Source organism: Microtus pennsylvanicus, chromosome 1 (genome assembly GCF_037038515.1).
Source record: "Microtus pennsylvanicus isolate mMicPen1 chromosome 1, mMicPen1.hap1, whole genome shotgun sequence".
In the NCBI taxonomy this organism is placed as follows: Eukaryota; Metazoa; Chordata; class Mammalia; order Rodentia; family Cricetidae; genus Microtus; species Microtus pennsylvanicus.
The window spans coordinates 190,407,871-190,425,777 of NC_134579.1; the positions used below are offsets into that span (position 1 = coordinate 190,407,871).

The window sequence follows — 17,907 nt, forward strand, 5'->3', positions numbered from 1 at the left end:
GCACAGGGGAGGCTGTGTTGTCCATACAGTCTATGCACAGGGAAGGCTGTGTTGTCCATACAGTCTATGCACAGGGAAGGCTGTGTTGTTCATACAGTCTATGCACAGGGAAGGCTGTGTTGTTCATACAGTCTCTGCACAGGGAAGGCTGTGTTGTTCATACAGTCTCTGCACAGGGGAGGCTGTGTTGTTCATACAGTCTCTGCACAGGGGAGGCTGTGTTGTCCATACAGTCTCTGCACAGGGGAGGCTGTGTTGTCCATACAGTCACTGCACAGGGAAGGCTGTGTTGTTCATACAGTCTCTGCACAGGGGAGGCTGTGTTGTCCTTACATACAGTCTCTGCACAGGGAAGGCTGTGTTGTCCTTACATACAGTCTCTGCACAGGGAAGGCTGTGTTGTCCTTACATACAGTCTCTGCACAGGGGTAGGCCCTGTCAGTTTCCATAGCACACTGTATAGACTGCTGGGTACACAGCATTTCAGGAAAACAGGACGGCTGTAATTTTATGTTGTAATGAGAGCAGGCTGGCCGTGTTCTAGCCACCCGGCTAGCTTAATCCCCAAAATGACCACATAGAGATCGTATTAATTAAATTGCTGCCTGGCCCATTAGCTCTAGCCTCTTATTGGCTAACTCTCACATCTTGATTCAACCCATTTCTAATAATCTGTATGTCACCACAAGGCTGTGGCTTATCAGGAAAGATTCAGTATGTCTGACCTGGTAGCTTCATGGCTGGCGGCTCTGCCTGCCTTCTTCCTCCCAGAATTCTGTTCTGTCTACCTCACCCTCCTAAGGGCTGCCCTATCAAAAGGCCAAGGCAGCTTCTTTATTCAACCAATGAAATCAACACAAATACAGAAGGACCTCCTATACCAATTTTAAACACTTTATTTTGAGATATTTGACAAATCAAACTCAGAGGAGGGGTTTACTTGAAAAATGAGGCAAAATATGTGATCAAGTCATTTTTATAATGTAAGTCCTAGGCAGTGAATATGCAAGTTGTTGATACTTAAAAATAGAAATAGCTTAATTTTTTTAACAATAACCCTAATATATACTAATTGATTTAAAAATTCAGATTCAGCACTCGGGAGGGAGAGGCAGGCGGATCTCTGGGAGTTCGAGACCAGCCTGGTCTACAAGAGCTAGTTCCAGGACAGGCTCCAAAGCCACAGAGAAACCCTGTCTCGAAAAACCAAAAAAAAAATAAAATAAAAATTCAGATTCAAAGCTGGACAGTGGTGGTGCACACCTTTAATCCCAGCACTCGGGAGGCAGAGGCAGGCGGATCTCTGTGAGTTTGAGACCAACATGGTCTACAAGAGCTAGTTCCAGGACAAACTCCAAAGCTACAGAGAAACCCTCTGTCAACAAAACATAAATAGGCAAATAAATAAATTCAGATTCAAGACTGGGATATAGTTCAGTTGGTAGATTACCGGTTCAAGTTCATCCTCAGGTACATTAAGGCCAACCTAGACTACATGAAAGCCTTGCTCAAAAAACAAAAATGAAGTCCAGATTCTACTGAAAAGGAGGGGGGAAATATAATGTGCTAATTCTCTGAAAAAAGTTAACATTCTGACATATATATGTATATATATTTAAATATGTAAGTATATTTACATATGTAAGACAACATGAACTCCCATCAGGACTCCATACTAGTTAAATGCTTGTGTGTACAGGTGTCAACAGAGGCCAAAGCCCTTGGTTCCCCTGGATCTGGAGTTAGAGATGTTTGGGAGCTTCCTGATGTGAGTGCTGGGAACTGAACTCATGCCCTCTGCAAAGAGCAGCAAGTGCTCTTCACCTTTGAGCCGTCCCTACACTAACAAACAACATGAACCTTCATCTAAGTGTTTGTATTTTATACTGTTCACAAAATAGTTGTTGGGCCTGAAGAGATGGCTCAGTGACTAAGTGCACTAACTGCCCCTGTAGAGGACCTAGGTTCAGATCCCAGCACCCCTATGGTGGCTGACAACCATCTGCAATTCCAGGTTGAAGGGATCTAACCTTCGAGGACTCTTCCACACATGTGGCACACACATACATAAAATATATTTCAAGTCCCTTTTAGATGCAGACAGCATGTCTGTGTTGTTACCCATTTCTGTGTATAAACTTGTTTATTCTTTGCTTGGCTCAGTCACTACCAATTGACAGCAATTCCACGAGCGCATGCATATATTAAATTTTGATAACTCAAATAATTCATCCAAGAAGAAAAGAGTAACAGAAAATTTTGAATGTTATTAGAATTGACAGGTAATGAAAATATACAACCAATAACGCAGGTAATAGTGGCCTTCGAAGTTTATGCAAAGTAAAGAAGAGAAATTTAAGCTTAAGTATTTTTCATTGTAAGAAATTAGAAAATGAGTTGAGCAAATCTAGGAGAGAAAATAAGCATGGGCCAAGAAAATCAGGAGAGGATCAATTCAACCAGAGCAGAAAGACATGTGAGCAAGGTGTGAGGGACAGAGAACCCCGGGAGAGCCACACCAGAGACAGTGGTGAGCGCTGCTGTGGCCAAGGCTTGTAGGGACCAGTAAGAAAGCAGGAAAAATTCTGTACACTGGAAATTAAAAAGCAGAAGATACATAATTTTAATTTAGCACAACCACAGAAGACTTCAGTTGTCCTAAAACACCTGTTAACAAAATGAATAAAACTAGTTTTCAAGAAATCTCAAGCAAATGACTGGTTCAAATACTTTGAAAAATAAGCGCTTTTATATTGTCAAGAAACTACCCCAATTTTTCTGAGACTTGATAATCAGTACAGTACAAAAAAGTGTGTGCATATATGTGTGTACACACATATGCTATAATTATAACTATTAAAATTCTACTTATAAATGTGGATACATTAACCTTAAGTCAAGGATTAAAGAGAGCTCAGATGTATACTTGAACAGAAAATGAAAATCCAAAAATGTAAGAAAAATATAGTGAAATTAAGGTATGGTTAATGAATAGAATTGAATACTGTATGATTGTATAAGTGTTTATTTCTCAGTTTTCTGAGACAGGGTCATACTATGTCGCCCAGACTTGGGGCAGTCCTCCTGTCCTAGCCTTCTAAGTGCAGGAATTATGAGCATGTGCCACTATGCCAGTCACATAATTGAATTCTTATATAAAATACTAGTTTTTTTATCTTGTACCTGCAAGGATTCAGTAATAACTGGACATTGGGACCACAAAATCTAGCCCTTGAGTATAATGTACCTGGATTCTTACTGTAACTATAGCACACCTAGAACATAGGGGCAGATCCTTGCATGTAAAAGTTTCTCATTTTTAAGGATTAAAAGTTATTTAAAGATAATATGTTATATCTATTGTGGCATTTTTAGTGGTAAGAAGAGACATGATTTGATTCTTGTAATATTTGAAAATTATATTTCTTGCATTTTAGTTTTAAGATTATTTGTGGAAAACAAGTTAGCAGAATATTTAAGTTCAGTGACTTTATTTTGTTTGATTTCCCAGGATGTGATCTTCGTGGTGGAAAACTAAGTCTTTAAACTACCCCAATGGATGCAGACAGTGATGTTGCATTGGACATTTTAATTACAAATGTAGTCTGTGTTTTTAGAACAAGATGCCATTTGAACTTGAGGAAGATTGCTTTAGAGGGAGCAAATGTCATTTATAAGCGTGACGTTGGAGTAAGTATCAGAATCTCCTGGTGTCCTATACAGCCTGATCTGACAGTGCGGGGAATGATACTATATGGACAGGGAATTTGTGAGCACCTTGCTCCATGTTAGTTGGAATTGACGCAGCAGGGAGCCCTGTAGAAGTGGCCCTTCTCCTGGAGATGGCCACTTACTCTGAGTCTTGGTGGCTTTATATCCTAGTACGAGTCCTAATTTATATTTATTGTATGCAAATTTCCTGTTCCATTTTAGTTAGCTAAGATATTTTTAATAATAAATTGCTAATTCATATTCTAACCTAGATTTAAGAGTTTATGTTTTGTGAAACCTACTACATTTGTGCCTGGTGGTGGTGACACACGCCTTTATCCCAACTCTTGGGGGGCAGAGTTAGGTGAATCTCTGAGTTTGAGGCCAGCCTGGTCTACAGATTGATTTCCAAGACAGCCAGGGATACACAGAGAAACCCTGTCTTGAACCCCCTGCAAAAGAAACTATTACATTTCAAAGTGTTAGTGTTATTAATAAAGAACAAAATCTTTATGATTCGATGTCAGCTTTATAAATGACAGTAAGTGTGCATCTGGCTTTGATAAAAATACATACTGAGAAGTGCAGCCAATAAATATTAGAAGTGTGAGAAATACAAACTAAAACTACACCAAAATTCCATCTCATCTAATCAAAGTGGCTCTCATAAAGAAAGGAAGGAACAACAAATACTGGTGTTTAGGGACTTTTCTGTTGTTAGGAGGCACCATGACCAAAGCAGTTTATAGAAGAAAGAGTTTATTGGAGACTTACAGCTTCAGGGGTTTAGGATCCTCATGGTGGGAGGCATGCCAGCAGGTAGCAAGCAGGCATTGGACTGGAACAGTAGTTGAGAGCCCATTCTTGATCTACAAGCATGAGGAAGAGTTGGGGGTCAGGGAGAGACTGACACTGGGAATAGCATGGGCTTGTGAGCCTCACAAGCCAGCCCTCAGTGACACACCTCTTCAACAAGGCTACATCTCCTAATCCGTCCCGAACAGATCCACCAACTGAGGATCAAGTATTCAAACATAGGAGCCGCTGGGCCATTCTCATTCAAACCACCACAACTGGCAAGGATGTGGACAGAAAAGGTCGGGGGAAGGTAGACTCTTACACACTGCTGAACTGTAAATTGAGGGTCTTTGAAAATAGCTGTGTTACAGAATCAGTCTAGGTGTCTGTAAAGAAAACGTGGCATAAATGTTCAATGAGTATGTCATTTCTTGGGGAAAGGATGCAATGAAGATCACCCTATAAAGTAAAATAAGCTAGACTCAGAAAAATAAATATCACATACTTTCTCTAATTTGTGGATTTTGGATTTTCTAATGGATAAACCATACAAGCATAACGTGCATACATATGTAATACATTAGAAGGACTGGGGAAAGAAAGACTATTTGAAGTGGGAGCAGGGAGAAAGGAAAGAGCATGGATGATGAATATGGTGAGTCGATGAAATGCTTATTAATTAAAGAAATTGCCTCTAAAACCCAGCAGTCTAAAATGACTATACACAAATTTTTAAATGAGGGGCTCAGGAGATGGCTTAGTGGGTAAATCACGTGTTGTACAAAGTTGATGTTAGGATGCCCAGAACCCATGTAAATCTAGATGCAGTCATGAATGTTGTTCCGTGCAGAGAAGGGAGGAGGAGATGAAATCCCTGGAAGTCCATGAGCAGCCTGCCAGTGAGCATCAGGAGAGACTCTCAGTGGACACAGGGACTAGAACACACCAAGGTGCATACCTGCACAAGCATATACATGAACATACATATCATAGACACGCAACACACACACAATTTTTTTTAAGTTAGGAATGTAATTCAAGGCTCAATTTAAGTTCTAAAAACTAAATGCCAGTGTACCCTAAGTATATTATCTCAAGTTCTTATAACTAGAAACTAAATGTGCATTGGTGTGGGGGGTCAGATCCCCTGGAAATGGAGCACAGACAGTTGTGAGCTGCCATGTGGAATGATCCTTGGTCTTCTGGCAGAGCAGCCAGTGCTCTACACCATCTCTCCAGCCCCACCATTTTACTGTTTCTTACTTGTCTGAAAATTTACATTTTTTAATTTGGGTGTTTTCTTGATCTTTGGCAAATTTTAAGTATTCCTCAGATTGAATTGTGTTCTGGTTTGATCATTTCCATGTAATCAAGCAAGGGAAGGACTCTGCAGGGAGAGTTGTCTACAGACCTTCTTCTTAGGTCTGTTTAGACACTTGTAACTCCGTCTTCAGACTTCATTGTGTTCAGTGCTAAACTTGACTTCAGAATGATGACTTATATAAGCTTAGTGTCACAAGTGGGCATTAGACAGGCACATGGGACAGAACTCTCCGAAGAGTAATGCTTATTTAGATGAATGAATTTTTTTTTTCTAGAAAGTATTAATGAAGCTTAGAAAACCTAGAATTACAGCTACAATTTGGTCCTCAGGAAAAATTATTTGCACTGGAGCAACAAGGTGAGTACTACCTGGGTAAGCGTTACCCTCTGCTTTGCTCTTCATGGGGAGGACTGGAAACCACAGATACAGTCAGTCATGCTTTCAGTGATGAGTGCATTGTCTGTGCCACTGATCGTCTTTTTCTACTTCATCTGCAGTGAAGAAGAAGCTAAATTTGGTGCCAGACGTTTAGCCCGTAGTCTGCAGAAACTAGGTTTTCAGGTAACATTTTCCAAAAATATGCATACTGCACATATTCAAGGGTTTAATTTTATAAAGTTAAAAAGTTTAATAAACTAAACAAATCTTAAGGATTTGGTAACCAAATATGGCTCTGTGGGGTTTGGAAAAGATCCTGGTTTTCCCCTAGTTGCTTTCCCATAGTGACTTGTTTACTTGCAAGTTAATGCTGTTTGAACTCACGTTTTCCCACCTGTCTCTATTGTACACATACATTCATCAGAAAATGTCTTCTGGTCGCTTAAAGAATAGCTGGTCCCTGAAGATGGTGGCTCATGCCTTTAATCCCGAGCACTCGGGAGGCAGAGGCAGGTGGATCTCTGTGAGTTTTGAGGCCAGCCTGGTCTACAGAGGGAGTTCCAGGACAGCCAGGACTGATTCCCAGAGAAACCCTGTCAGGATGATGAGAGAGCTATAGAGTCCTGTTTGCAGATGTAGTGGGTGGCGCCCTCTGCTGTGTAATGTCACCTGTTGCTGGCTTGTCAAAGTGTAAACAAAATTACTCCTTACAATGTGGCCTCGGTAGGTCGTGTTCAAGAGAGTAAATAAAAGAGAAAGACACGATGTCCTTGAACAGGTAGTGTTCTCTGCCAGGGCTGTAGAAGAGAGTGGACTGCCAGTGAGGAGCAGGGAGGGGCCACTGTGCATGAGGAAGTGGACTGCCAGTGAGGAGCAGGGAGGGGCCACTGTGTATGAGGAAGTGGACTGCAGTGAGGAGCAGGGAGGGGCCACTGTGCATGAGGAAGTGGACTGCCAGTGAGGAGCAGGGAGGGGCCACTGTGTATGAGGAAGTAGACTGAAGTGAGGAGCAGGGAGGGGCCACTGTGCATGAGGAAGTGGACTGCCAGTGAGGAGCAGGGAGGGGCCACTGTGTATGAGGAAGTGGACTGCAGTGAGGAGCAGGGAGGGGCCACTGTGCATGAGGAAGTGGACTGAAGTGAGGAGCAGGGAGGGGCCACTGTGCATGAGGAAGTGGACTGCAGTGAGGAGCAGGGAGGGGCCACTGTGCATGAGGAAGTGGACTGAAGTAAGGAGCAGGGAGGGGCCACTGTGCATGAGGAAGTGGACTGCCAGTGAGGAGCAGGGAGGGGCCACTGTGCATGAGGAAGTGGACTGAAGTGAGGAGCAGGGAGGGGCCACTGTGCATGAGGAAGTGGACTGCAGTGAGGAGCAGGGGCCACTGTGCATGAGGAAGTGGACTGCCAGTGAGGAGCAGGGAGGGGCCACTGTGTATGAGGAAGTGGACTGCAGTGAGGAGCAGGGAGGGGCCACTGTGCATGAGGAAGTGGACTGCAGTGAGGAGCAGGGAGGGGCCACTGTGCATGAGGAAGTGGACTGCAGTGAGGAGCAGGGGCCACTGTGCATGAGGAAGTGGACTGCAGTGAGGAGCAGGGGCCACTGTGCATGAGGAAGTGGACTGCCAGTGAGGAGCAGGGAGGGGCCACTGTGTATGAGGAAGTGGACTGCCAGTGAGGAGCAGGGAGGGGCCACTGTGTATGAGGAAGTGGACTGCAGTGAGGAGCAGGGGCCACTATGCATGAGGAAGTGGACTGCAGTGAGGAGCAGGGGCCACTGTGTATGAGGAAGTGGCAGAGGATGCTTAAAAGTGTAGCTGTGGTGTGCATCTAGCTTTCTACTGCTCCATGCAGCACTGGATGGGATAATAGTTGTCACCTAGAACTATGTTTTGGGGAGGAAATGTTTAACTGAGTATGAGTGTGTGTGTGTGTGTGTGTGTGTATCACAGTGGTAGAGACTTGCTGAAATGTATAAGGCATTGAGTTTAATCCCCAGCACCTCCCCCACAGAGAGACTGAAAAGGAAAAGGAGAAATATTTTTTAAAAGATAACAGTTGAAGAAATTGGTAGGAGTAGCTATTAATGTTAAGAAAATAGTGCTTGCACACAGGGTGTGGCGCACACATTTAATCCTAGCACTCAGGAGGCAGAGGCAAGTGGATATCTGAGTTTGAGGCCAGCCTGGTCTGCAGAGCTAGTTCCAAAACAGGCAGGGTTATACAGAGATAGAAACCCTGTGTCAAAAAAAAAAAAAAAAAAAAAAAAAAAACCCAAAAAACAATATAAAACAAAAAAACATTTAAAAAAAATATTACTTGCAGCTTGACGTTGAAGTTTCTTTCCCTAGCATAAGCTTAGAAGTGTCGAGAAATCTCCACTAGTTAAAGTAGCTTTTGACTGAATCATCACAAGAATTGACATCTGCCTGAGCCCACAGAAATGCCTTTTCATTGAATTTAAGAGCCCAGCCTTCACTCTGGGTTTTGAATTCCTTAAGTGGCAGCTTTTCCACTCTGACTCTCGAATTCCTTGCTTTTAGTGCCTTTACTTTTCTTGTTCTTTAATATTCCATTTTCAATATTAAGACTAAGTTATACATAAAGTTTAAAAGATGACATATATAGTTTTAATTATACAAGTACCATTTTAAAATGGTGATATTGAGGGTTTTCAATTAGTACAAGTTGCCATAAGTAGCACTTTTTTGTATGTACTTCAAAATAATTTATGGAGTTCTACTTCTCTCCCATAGGTAATTTTTACAGATTTTAAGGTTGTGAATGTTTTGGCAGTTTGTAACATGCCCTTTGAAATCCGTTTGCCAGAATTCACCAAGAACAATAGACCTCATGCCAGGTAGGTCTTTGGAGAACCAAGATAACATACAGACTTTGAAGCTGCCATTGAGTATAAATAACAAAACATAACTGTGTTTTTATATAGCTATGAACCTGAACTTCATCCTGCCGTGTGCTATCGGATAAAGTCTCTGAGAGCTACATTACAGATATTTTCAACAGGAAGCATCACAGTGACAGGTAATCTCTGACATAAATCACAATTGCTCTGCACAGACGATAAGAGGGATACCGTTTTATGATTCACTGATAAGAAGAGCATGTAATGGGCATCCTTAGCACTTGGATCTCTGAGTTCCAGGACAACCAGGCTACACAGATGTAGTAATAAGGAGCGGCGGGGCAGCGTCCCCAACACCCCAGCCGCCTGCTCGGCTAGCTTATGCCCCGAAATAATTACACGGACACTGTATTCTTTTAATCACTGCTTGGCCCATTAGCTCTAGCCCTTACTGGCTAATTCTGATATCCCGATCAACTCATCTCTAATAATCTGTGAGCACCAGTCTTACCGGGAAGATTCTAGCCTAAGTCCATCCTGGGTAGGAGCTGGGGCATGGCGTCTCTCTGAGGCGTCTGCTCCCGAGAGGAGAGCTGTGGAGTCTGAGCTCACTTCCTCTTCCTCCCAGCGTTCTGTTCTGTTTACTCCTCCCACCTATCTTCTAACCAATGAGGACCAAGCAGTTTCTTTTTATTTAACCAATGACCTTCCTCCATCACACAGAGAAACCCTGTCTCGAAAAACAAAATAAGAACAGTTTCTAATTTGTCTCCTATAGTCACTTCTTTACACTTCCTAGGAAGTCGGTCACCTTCTTTAAGCACTGTGGGTTAGTTATTTCTTACATCTAATCTGTGCTGTGCTTGTCTTGTGTCTGTGCCTTCATTAGCATCCTAATGAGGCTCATTCTCAGTGTCCTGTGTGGTTGTCTTTACCTGCCGTACTCAGTGTTGCACCTAGTGCACAGCATACTCTCTGCAGTCATTTGAATAAGAATATTCCCCTAGACTTGTGTGTGTGCGCGTGCACATGTGCTCATATATAAACATGATATATTGCATTTAAATTACCTAGAAAAAACTATTTTATGAACTCTGGAGATGAGTGAAATATTCCAATACAGTTGACTTTTGTCTGTTACGTTCTCCGTGCTTCATTATCTTTTGAACCTTTCAGGAGTTGGAAGAGGTGGCTTCACTAGGCTTGCATTGGAAGGCATTAGCTTGCAGGCTGATTTTTAAATGCACTGTGATGATAAATTATACTTGGACATTGCTTAGGAGTCAAGCTCCCAAAACAAAATTGAGCAAAGATAGTCTTTAGTCTTGTTGAATTTTGCTTCTTTGGTTCTTAAAAGAATGAAGACTGAACAGATGAGCTACAGCTTACTTCATGCCATGTGTTTTCCCATCCTCCTGGGGCCTGTCAAAGTCAATTGCCAGGCGTCCACCTGAGTCTGGTGCTGGTGCACGCCTTTAATCCCAGCATTTGGGAGGTAAAGACAGGCGGATCTCTGAGTTCGAGGCCAACCTGGTCTATAGAGCGAGTTCCAGGACACACTCCAAACTACACAGAGAAACCCTATCTCAAAAAACATATTTAAAAAAAAAAAGCAGGGTGGGGGCAGGTAGTGAGGAACAATTTCATTTTTCTCAGACTCCGGGTGCTTCTAAACTTCTGAACCTAGATTTCTGAGACAGCCCCACATATAGTTAAGTCTCTTCTAGGAATGGAATAACAGAATGTAAACCTAAAGAAATGTGTGTATGCTGCGTATAGTAGCTCACACCTTTAACCAAGCACTCAGGCCGGCAGCCTGGTCTACATAGTTCCAGGCTATCCAGCACTACATTGTGAGACTAACATCCCTCCACTCCCACCCTACCCCCAGAGTATATTTATTGAGTTGATAAAAAAAAAAGACACTATAAGAAATTTAAGAAAATTAACCTGGTTAATTACTGTGCCTGTGTGTGTGATCATTTCTTTTAAATGTATAATTATGGAATTGATAGATGATCGGTTAAACCCCCTAACAAGCTGAAGGCAAGTGACCTGTTTAATTTCTATGCCATGTGTACATGTATCTGGAACGTCCTATGAAATGGATCGTTCAACAGCGGGTGGGAGAGTCAGAAAGAACGTGTTGCTCAGTCAGTGCGTAGCTAAGTTTTCATGGCTTTTCAAGAGGTAACTATATACTAGTGAAACAAGTTTTGTTCATAAACTGAAGAAACAATTTTTCCTTTTTAGTATTTTCTTTGATCATTTAAATGATCCAGGATTCCATGGGTTATAATTACTACATAATTAATTACTACACAACATGGCCTGATGCTTCCCCCCAGAACTCTGCCTCATTAGATGAGCTCTGAGGGTCCCAGCAGCCACCTCAGTACCAACATGTGAGACTGGAGACTTTTAGACCTTGTATGTAAGAGCCGGTGTGTGAGTAGCAGCATTGCGTCACTTGGCTGGGTCCCTGATGGCCTGTGACCCTCAGTTGGAGTCTAATCTGATGACAGTGGCCAACAGGATGGCCTGTATCCAGTTTGTCCTTCGTCCTGTACTGATTCCAGTGCCGTTTGTCCTGCTATGTGGCAGATCAGCTTTTCATGCCAGTGCCAAAAAAGTAAAGCACATAACTTTGTTTTCTAGGGGGAAAAGTGTTCTCTGGGTTCTTGCTTTGGTTTTCCATATATATTTTGTAAGTGCAGTGTTTTGACAGTGGCCTGAGCTTCTAAACCAGGTGTTAAGTGTGTTTAACTCTGGGAAGTCAGTTTTCCTAGGGTTCCTCTTCTGGGCTCCTCTCAACCCTTCTTGGTTCTGTTTACAGGGCCCAACGTAAAGGCTGTGGCCACTGCTGTGGAGCAGGTCTACCCATTTGTGTTTGAAAGCAGGAAGGAAATTTTATAACTCACACTTGGTTGGCTAGTCTCTGACTGAGCACCTTGAAACCTGCTGCACATTGGACTCAAAAGACAAGGACAACTGGACCAACAGTGACCGAGGGAGTAGACTCCACTCACGGCTACAGTGTAAGCTCCAGTCCCTTTGGATTTTTACTTCAAACTTTGCTGTAATATAAAAAGGAAGTTTACAAGACATGACGTTGCTGCTTTTACAAAAGGACATTCTATTTATTTCCGCAGTAATTCTCATGTCCCCACAGGCAGAGCTGTCACAGTGTGCACTACCTTAAAAAAATTGTTTTATTGTTGTCATTTTTCCAGTTTGAGCTAATGTGTTTTATTTGTGAATAGTCTTTTACATTTTTGTATGCTGAATATGGGCACCAAAGAACTTGTAAAAGTTATCTTTTTCAATTGAATGTGCACAAATAAAAGTTTGGAAAAGATCTCTCTTCACATCCATTCTGTAACCTTTACGCACCATTTTCTCTTTTAAAGGAACTGTATTCATAATTTTTTAAATTCTATGCAGGCTTAGACTTTAGCTAAAGTGTGTGGGCTTCTTTTTGAAGAGTGTTTGTATATATATATATATATTATATATATGTATGTATGTATGTATGTGTGTATGCTACATGTATATAGTATCTTTTCATGCTCTGTTACCAAATATCAATTAGAATCTTTCTTGCAGACTGGAAATAAAAACTTGTATATAAGCTCTAGGCAACTAGGATAGAGCTCCACAGATTAACGATGTTTTGTGTTACTAATTTAATTATGGTAGAAAATGGTAAATGGCTTTTAAAAGCAAAGGGATTGTAGTTTTAAAGAGGCCTTTTCCCCTCGAGATGGGCACAGGAAGGAAGCTGTTGTGGGTTGAACCTCGTATTACCTTGGTTCCTCTGAAAAGACTCAGTGGATGGAGGAGTTGAGGGTCTGCACTAGAGATCGTGTCAGAAGGTGATAACGTGCTGTCGTAACAAGAAGTGCCCACAAGCTGTGGCTGTACCACTGGGGATTCAGAGCTGTACTTGAACCATTGGCCATTGGCGGGCTCGTCTTTGTCTCCACTTTGTCTTATTAAGTGGAGGTAGAGGTGACTGGAGTCTGTGAGCACTGCTCCTAAAAGTTGTGATGTCGGTGTGAAACAGGGCCTCACCCATGCAGGGCTCTGATGGGAAGGCAGGATCACATGGGTGTCACTGTAGACAGCAGTGGTTTTTACCCGCAGATGAGCTAGGTGGAGTCAAAAATTAGATTCTCCACATGCACTAAACTATTTCCCATGAAACTCTGAATTATTAATATAGTTTGAAATGTTTGCAACATCTGAACCTCTGTGTTGAGTAAGTTTTCTACATATCATAATCTCTCACAAGGATAGCTTAAGCTCTGCACTGAACAGTACACAGGATTCTGTGTTCCATTTTGTCCTCTTTAAAAGCTGCCTCATACCCTGCCTTTCACTCCTTCAAAGAGTAGGGCAAAGGCTAACTTTTATACTTGCTTTACTCATACTTAATTCTGATTTTTTTAAGTCTTCAAAATTTTTTAATTGTTTTTACATTTGTTTTTTTATTTGCTTTGTTGTAAGATCATTAGCCAAAATCCTAGAGACCAGGGGGGGAAATGCAGTTAGAGGTTAGACTAGAGCTCTGAGGTCTTCCCGCCTGCTCTGTCAGCAGGGATCTCCTGTCTGCAGTGTTCACAAACACAGAAATATGTATGTGAGCAGAGACTTAGGTAGGGAAGGGGCAGATCCAAAGGACGCAACGTGTTCCGAGTTCAATAGCGTGCAAGCCAGGCAGATCGGAAGCTCCTGGGAATTATTGAAGGAGCCAAGAAAGCATGACCAAGTCTGGATGTCCCTGCCGTGTGGGCGCTCCCTGGCAACTTCCTGGGCAGTCCTCTAAACAAAGCTGGGAAGGAGTGCGTGAGTCTCATGTCACCTGGTTTTCTACAAGTACTGTAAAAAGTTTTTATATAAATAAAAACTGTGAATATATACAGACAAATTTTAAGTATTCCCCCTTTTTATTTTTCAAAACTAAAGGCTTTGTGTGCTGGAGGTGGGATGGGGCTAATACTGGGTAAAAAAAGTATTTTGAAAACAAAAGCGTTTAGTTCCATACTTGGGACAATAAGAGAACATTAGAACATTTATGGTACGTACATTCAAGTTATTAGTAACAAGTTGCCTTTGCTTGTTTCTTGTCCATTCACAAGGAATACGAGAAAGCGGAGTATGTGTGTCCATATATGTTTAAAATCAAATTATTTAACTTTTTAAAATATCTTAATCTGATACTTGGAGGGGAAAAAAGATAAAGCCTGCCTCGACTCTCTCTTTTGTTTTAAATCGTGGCGTGTAATTCCAGTAAAATTAAAGTGATACTCTGCAGAACACACCTTACCCTCGCCTATGACAACAAGCAGAAAACAGCACACGTTCCTACTCAATGTGAGATACACTGCGACATAATGACGATTTCAATCTCAGCTTCTTCCTGTCCCCTTTAACTTAGACAATGCATTGCCAGAACCAGGCCTCCCGTCATGCTCCTGAGGCTCGGGGGCTGCTCTCTGTGATGCTGTGGGCACTCACTGTCTTTCCACTTGGCTAGAAGATAGTGTGATGGCCATGTACCTCTCCATCAGACTGGGACCATTTGGGAGTGAAAGGAAGAAAATCCCAAAATAAGGGGTTTGGGCTCTTTTTTTCGGGTTCATATTTCTTTGAATTATTTTTCAAGTTAGGCTGTTGTACTTAAAGGCTTATTTTTTGTGTGCCTTCTGTAGTTTATTAAATGATTGAAGGTTCTTTCCCACAGGTTTTCCTATCATATGCACATTCTGTTGGTGAAATGTTTTGTCAAATCTTAAAATTGAACTGCAGAAATAGGCAGAGAAGTGCATCCTGTGGGAAAAACACACCTTGCTGCCCATCCCAGAAGGGAAGCGGGGACCTGTCCTGACACCAGTGTCCTTTAGTCTGTCTGCATTCATCTGAAAGGGAGCAGTGGGGCAGCCTGCCGCAGCCCGAGGTAGAGAGACTCCTGAGGAGTGGGGAGAAGGGCAGGCAGCTGTGCATGGCTGCAGGTTAGGACGGAAGCGTTCCCAGAACACAGTTTTTAAACCTATGTGCTTAGAGATCTGGATAAATAATAACCTACGTCAGACTTCTAATATTCACTAAGGTATTTCTAAAGAAATATGGTCCCAAGGATTTTTAAATTGACTTTTCTAATTTTAAAAAATGGAAAAAAAATGCTTTATTTAACATTTTTTAAATGCACATAAAATTTTAAAAAGGCTATTTTGATTAACTTTTTCATTATGTGTGCTGTACTAGCTACGTAATCTTGGTAATGGTGGACTTGAGTTGTCAGTAGGCTTCCCCAGGACACCATAGTCCCTAATCTACAACACAGGTACAATTGAGTCATCCGCCGTGTTTTGACAGAGGACCCAGAGCAAGGGGTGTCTTCAGAGGCAAAGATAGTAAATGCCGCCCAGAATGCTTCTGTGCCTAAGTGCTGTGACTGGCATCCTAGACAACTTAAGGCAGAGGATGACCTTGTCACTAGAACTTAGTCTTTCAAAGGCTGCACTGGAGAGAATATAGAAGGTATTGAATCTGTTGGGATTTTGTTATTGTTTCTTTTTTTTTTTTAACCTGATACATTAGGGCATTGGTATTGCCTCATCTACCTTTTGACAAAGGTCCCATTTGGGGAAGAGGATTAAAGGTTGTCTTTCTAATTTCAGGGTGTCCATATAAAAGCTCTCCATGACACTGAGGAGAAGCCACGGCCGAGCCCCCTGTAGTAGGTCCTGCCACAGCACCACATGTAAGGATTTGAGCCCCTTAGGTTCCTGGAGAAGGCTGCTGTGGCTGTCCCCTGCCACACAGCTTCTTACACTCTGGGAGCTGCTCTTGGGGCTTTCTTTTCTGAAGCTGTGTTGGCACTAATTCTTCTTGGTGATGACTCATAAAACAAATGTTGTTTTTCACATAGTTCCTGAAAAAGAGAGAGAGAGGCGCTAATGAAAATGTCATTCTTGGTTTATATTGTGCTTGAAAGAAATCTGCAGCGTTATTATTTTAAAAATCACCCTGGGGTTGTCATGGTTTAGGTCATGGAAAAAACATTTTCATGGTTGAAGCCTTAATGTGCTAAGAATTCGGATATGTACCTACAGCCTTTGGGCAATCTCCTACAGAGAACAAAGTTAGGCAGCTGTCCTCTGAGAATGGGGCCACAGCAGCCCTCATAACTGGCCAGGACTCCAAGAGTACCTTTTGTTACCCACAGCAAAGGAGTCATGATCGCCCCAAATCCAGATTCATTGTCTTGCATTTGTCTAGCTCCCCACTGTGTCTCTCTTCGCCCTCACTCCCCATCAACAGCACATGATGTCCACCAGCATAAAGTACTCTCCCCTTTGATTTAACAGAAGGAAACGCCTTTGAACCTTCCTCTCTTCCACAGGGAAGGGAACGGGTCACAGCGGGCACTGTGGGTGGGGTTGGGTGTTACTCTGGCTTCCAAGGGGCTTGTGCTTTCATAGGACAAGCTCAGAAGCCGTAAGTTGAGGGTGTGCTGGCGAGAAAATAAAAAGGGAGACAGGATGGTAGTAGCTGAGGCAGGGATTGCTGATCTGTTGTTCAGCAACTGGAGTTCAGGTTGGGATTCCTTGATTCGCAGAATACACTGGGCCAGTACTTAGAGGGACTGTGCTCTCTGGCCAGGGTACAGGGGCTACTGGGAGCATGATCTTCACAGATGGCACCAACTAGAAGTCACAACAGAAAGCAGGAGGTAGTGTGAAAATATCTCAAAGAGTAGGGAAGTCAGACTCCTTGGGGAACTGTGACAGGTGGCCGTAGGTCCTAACGTCCTACTTCAGAGTTTGTCCCTAACCCTAAAGGAACTGGTTGAACCTATTTGTTGTAAATAAACTGAGAAGTCTTTCCTGAATGACAGCCTAGGTGGGGGTGGATGGGTTGAGGAGCAATGAATCTAAGCCAAGGAAGAGAAGTGAAGCTGTAGGTGACAGGCACTCGGGCTTCAAAGTCCTGGGCAGGGAAGGCTGAAGATCTGTCTAGTACCACACTAGAGAAGGTCGGCAGGTCACTGGGTGGTCTGTAGCCATGGTGAGTGGAAGGCCAGCCAGTACCTTTGTTCTCCACAGCAAAACCATAGGGTTGTCTTCACTTGGGTTCTCTTTCCTGTCCCTTCAGTCAGCTTGGCCCCTATTTCACTGAGACTCCTGGAGTCTTAAGCCTGTCTTTTTCAACCCATACTGTCCTGGAACATTTAACTTTAATAATACATTGTTCCTTTGGCTTTTCTCCATCCTCACCATCGGCTCCTTGGTGCTCAATGTCCTCTTTCCTTTTTTGGGGGGCGAGGGGGATGGTTCAAGACAGGGTGTCTCTGTACAACAGTCCTGGCTGTCCTGGAGCTCACTTTGTAGACCAAGCTGGCCTCAAACTCACAGACTCGCCTGCCTCTGCACACTGCCCAGCGAGCTCTTTTATCTCTATATATTGGCATAATGGGAGGTTTGTCCAGTCTCGGGCCCCATTCTTCTCTGCTTCTGTTTCATGAGGCAATGGCCTCCCACATTTAACTCTATACAGACTTACAGCTGCCTATCAAACGTGTCTATTTGGTGTCTTAATGGACATCTCCAAATTAATCCATCCAAAATGATTCTAGCTACCCCTGCACCCTGCACCCTGGGGCCCTCCAGGCTGGCCCATTTTCCTGTTCATTCAGTGTCTCAGACTTCAAGCCGAGACGTTATCTTGGCCATGCCTCACTCCTATATCCATTTCCTTTGTTTGTTTATTCATGCACTCAACAGTGCACAGCCGTTACAGACCAGGCGATCATAGTTCTAGGTTTTGAGGAA

General features: G+C 42.8%; 2 protein-coding genes across 8 annotated transcripts in view; one reads left to right on the forward strand and one right to left on the reverse strand.

Annotated features, from left to right (window-relative positions):
- LOC142834853 (TATA box-binding protein-like 1) overlaps positions 1-12,428 on the forward strand; it is a 29,480-nt gene extending 17,052 nt beyond the window's left edge. For 2 of the 3 annotated variants that reach the window (XM_075947777.1, XM_075947769.1), the window contains exons 2-7: positions 3,512-3,690; positions 6,108-6,190; positions 6,331-6,394; positions 8,964-9,067; positions 9,155-9,249; positions 11,907-12,428. In XM_075947777.1, coding sequence (XP_075803892.1) covers positions 3,556-3,690; positions 6,108-6,190; positions 6,331-6,394; positions 8,964-9,067; positions 9,155-9,249; positions 11,907-11,986 — 561 coding nt within the window. In that variant the 5' untranslated portion in view covers positions 3,512-3,555 and the 3' untranslated portion in view covers positions 11,987-12,428. The remainder of the gene's footprint in view (positions 1-3,511; positions 3,691-6,107; positions 6,191-6,330; positions 6,395-8,963; positions 9,068-9,154; positions 9,250-11,906) is intronic. The other variant, XM_075947762.1, reaches the window with a different exon arrangement.
- Slc2a12 (solute carrier family 2 member 12) overlaps positions 917-17,907 on the reverse strand; it is a 68,657-nt gene continuing 51,666 nt past the window's right edge. For 2 of the 5 annotated variants that reach the window (XM_075947726.1, XM_075947754.1), the window contains exons 5-6: positions 15,907-16,007; positions 4,336-4,580 (exon numbers count right to left, since the gene is read on the reverse strand). In XM_075947726.1, the coding sequence (XP_075803841.1) occupies positions 4,507-4,580; positions 15,907-16,007 (175 nt within the window). In that variant the 3' untranslated portion in view covers positions 4,336-4,506. Of the gene's footprint in view, positions 2,593-4,335; positions 4,624-12,885; positions 16,008-17,907 lie in introns of those variants that run through there. The other 3 variants (XM_075947735.1, XR_012907687.1, XM_075947744.1) reach the window with 3 other exon arrangements.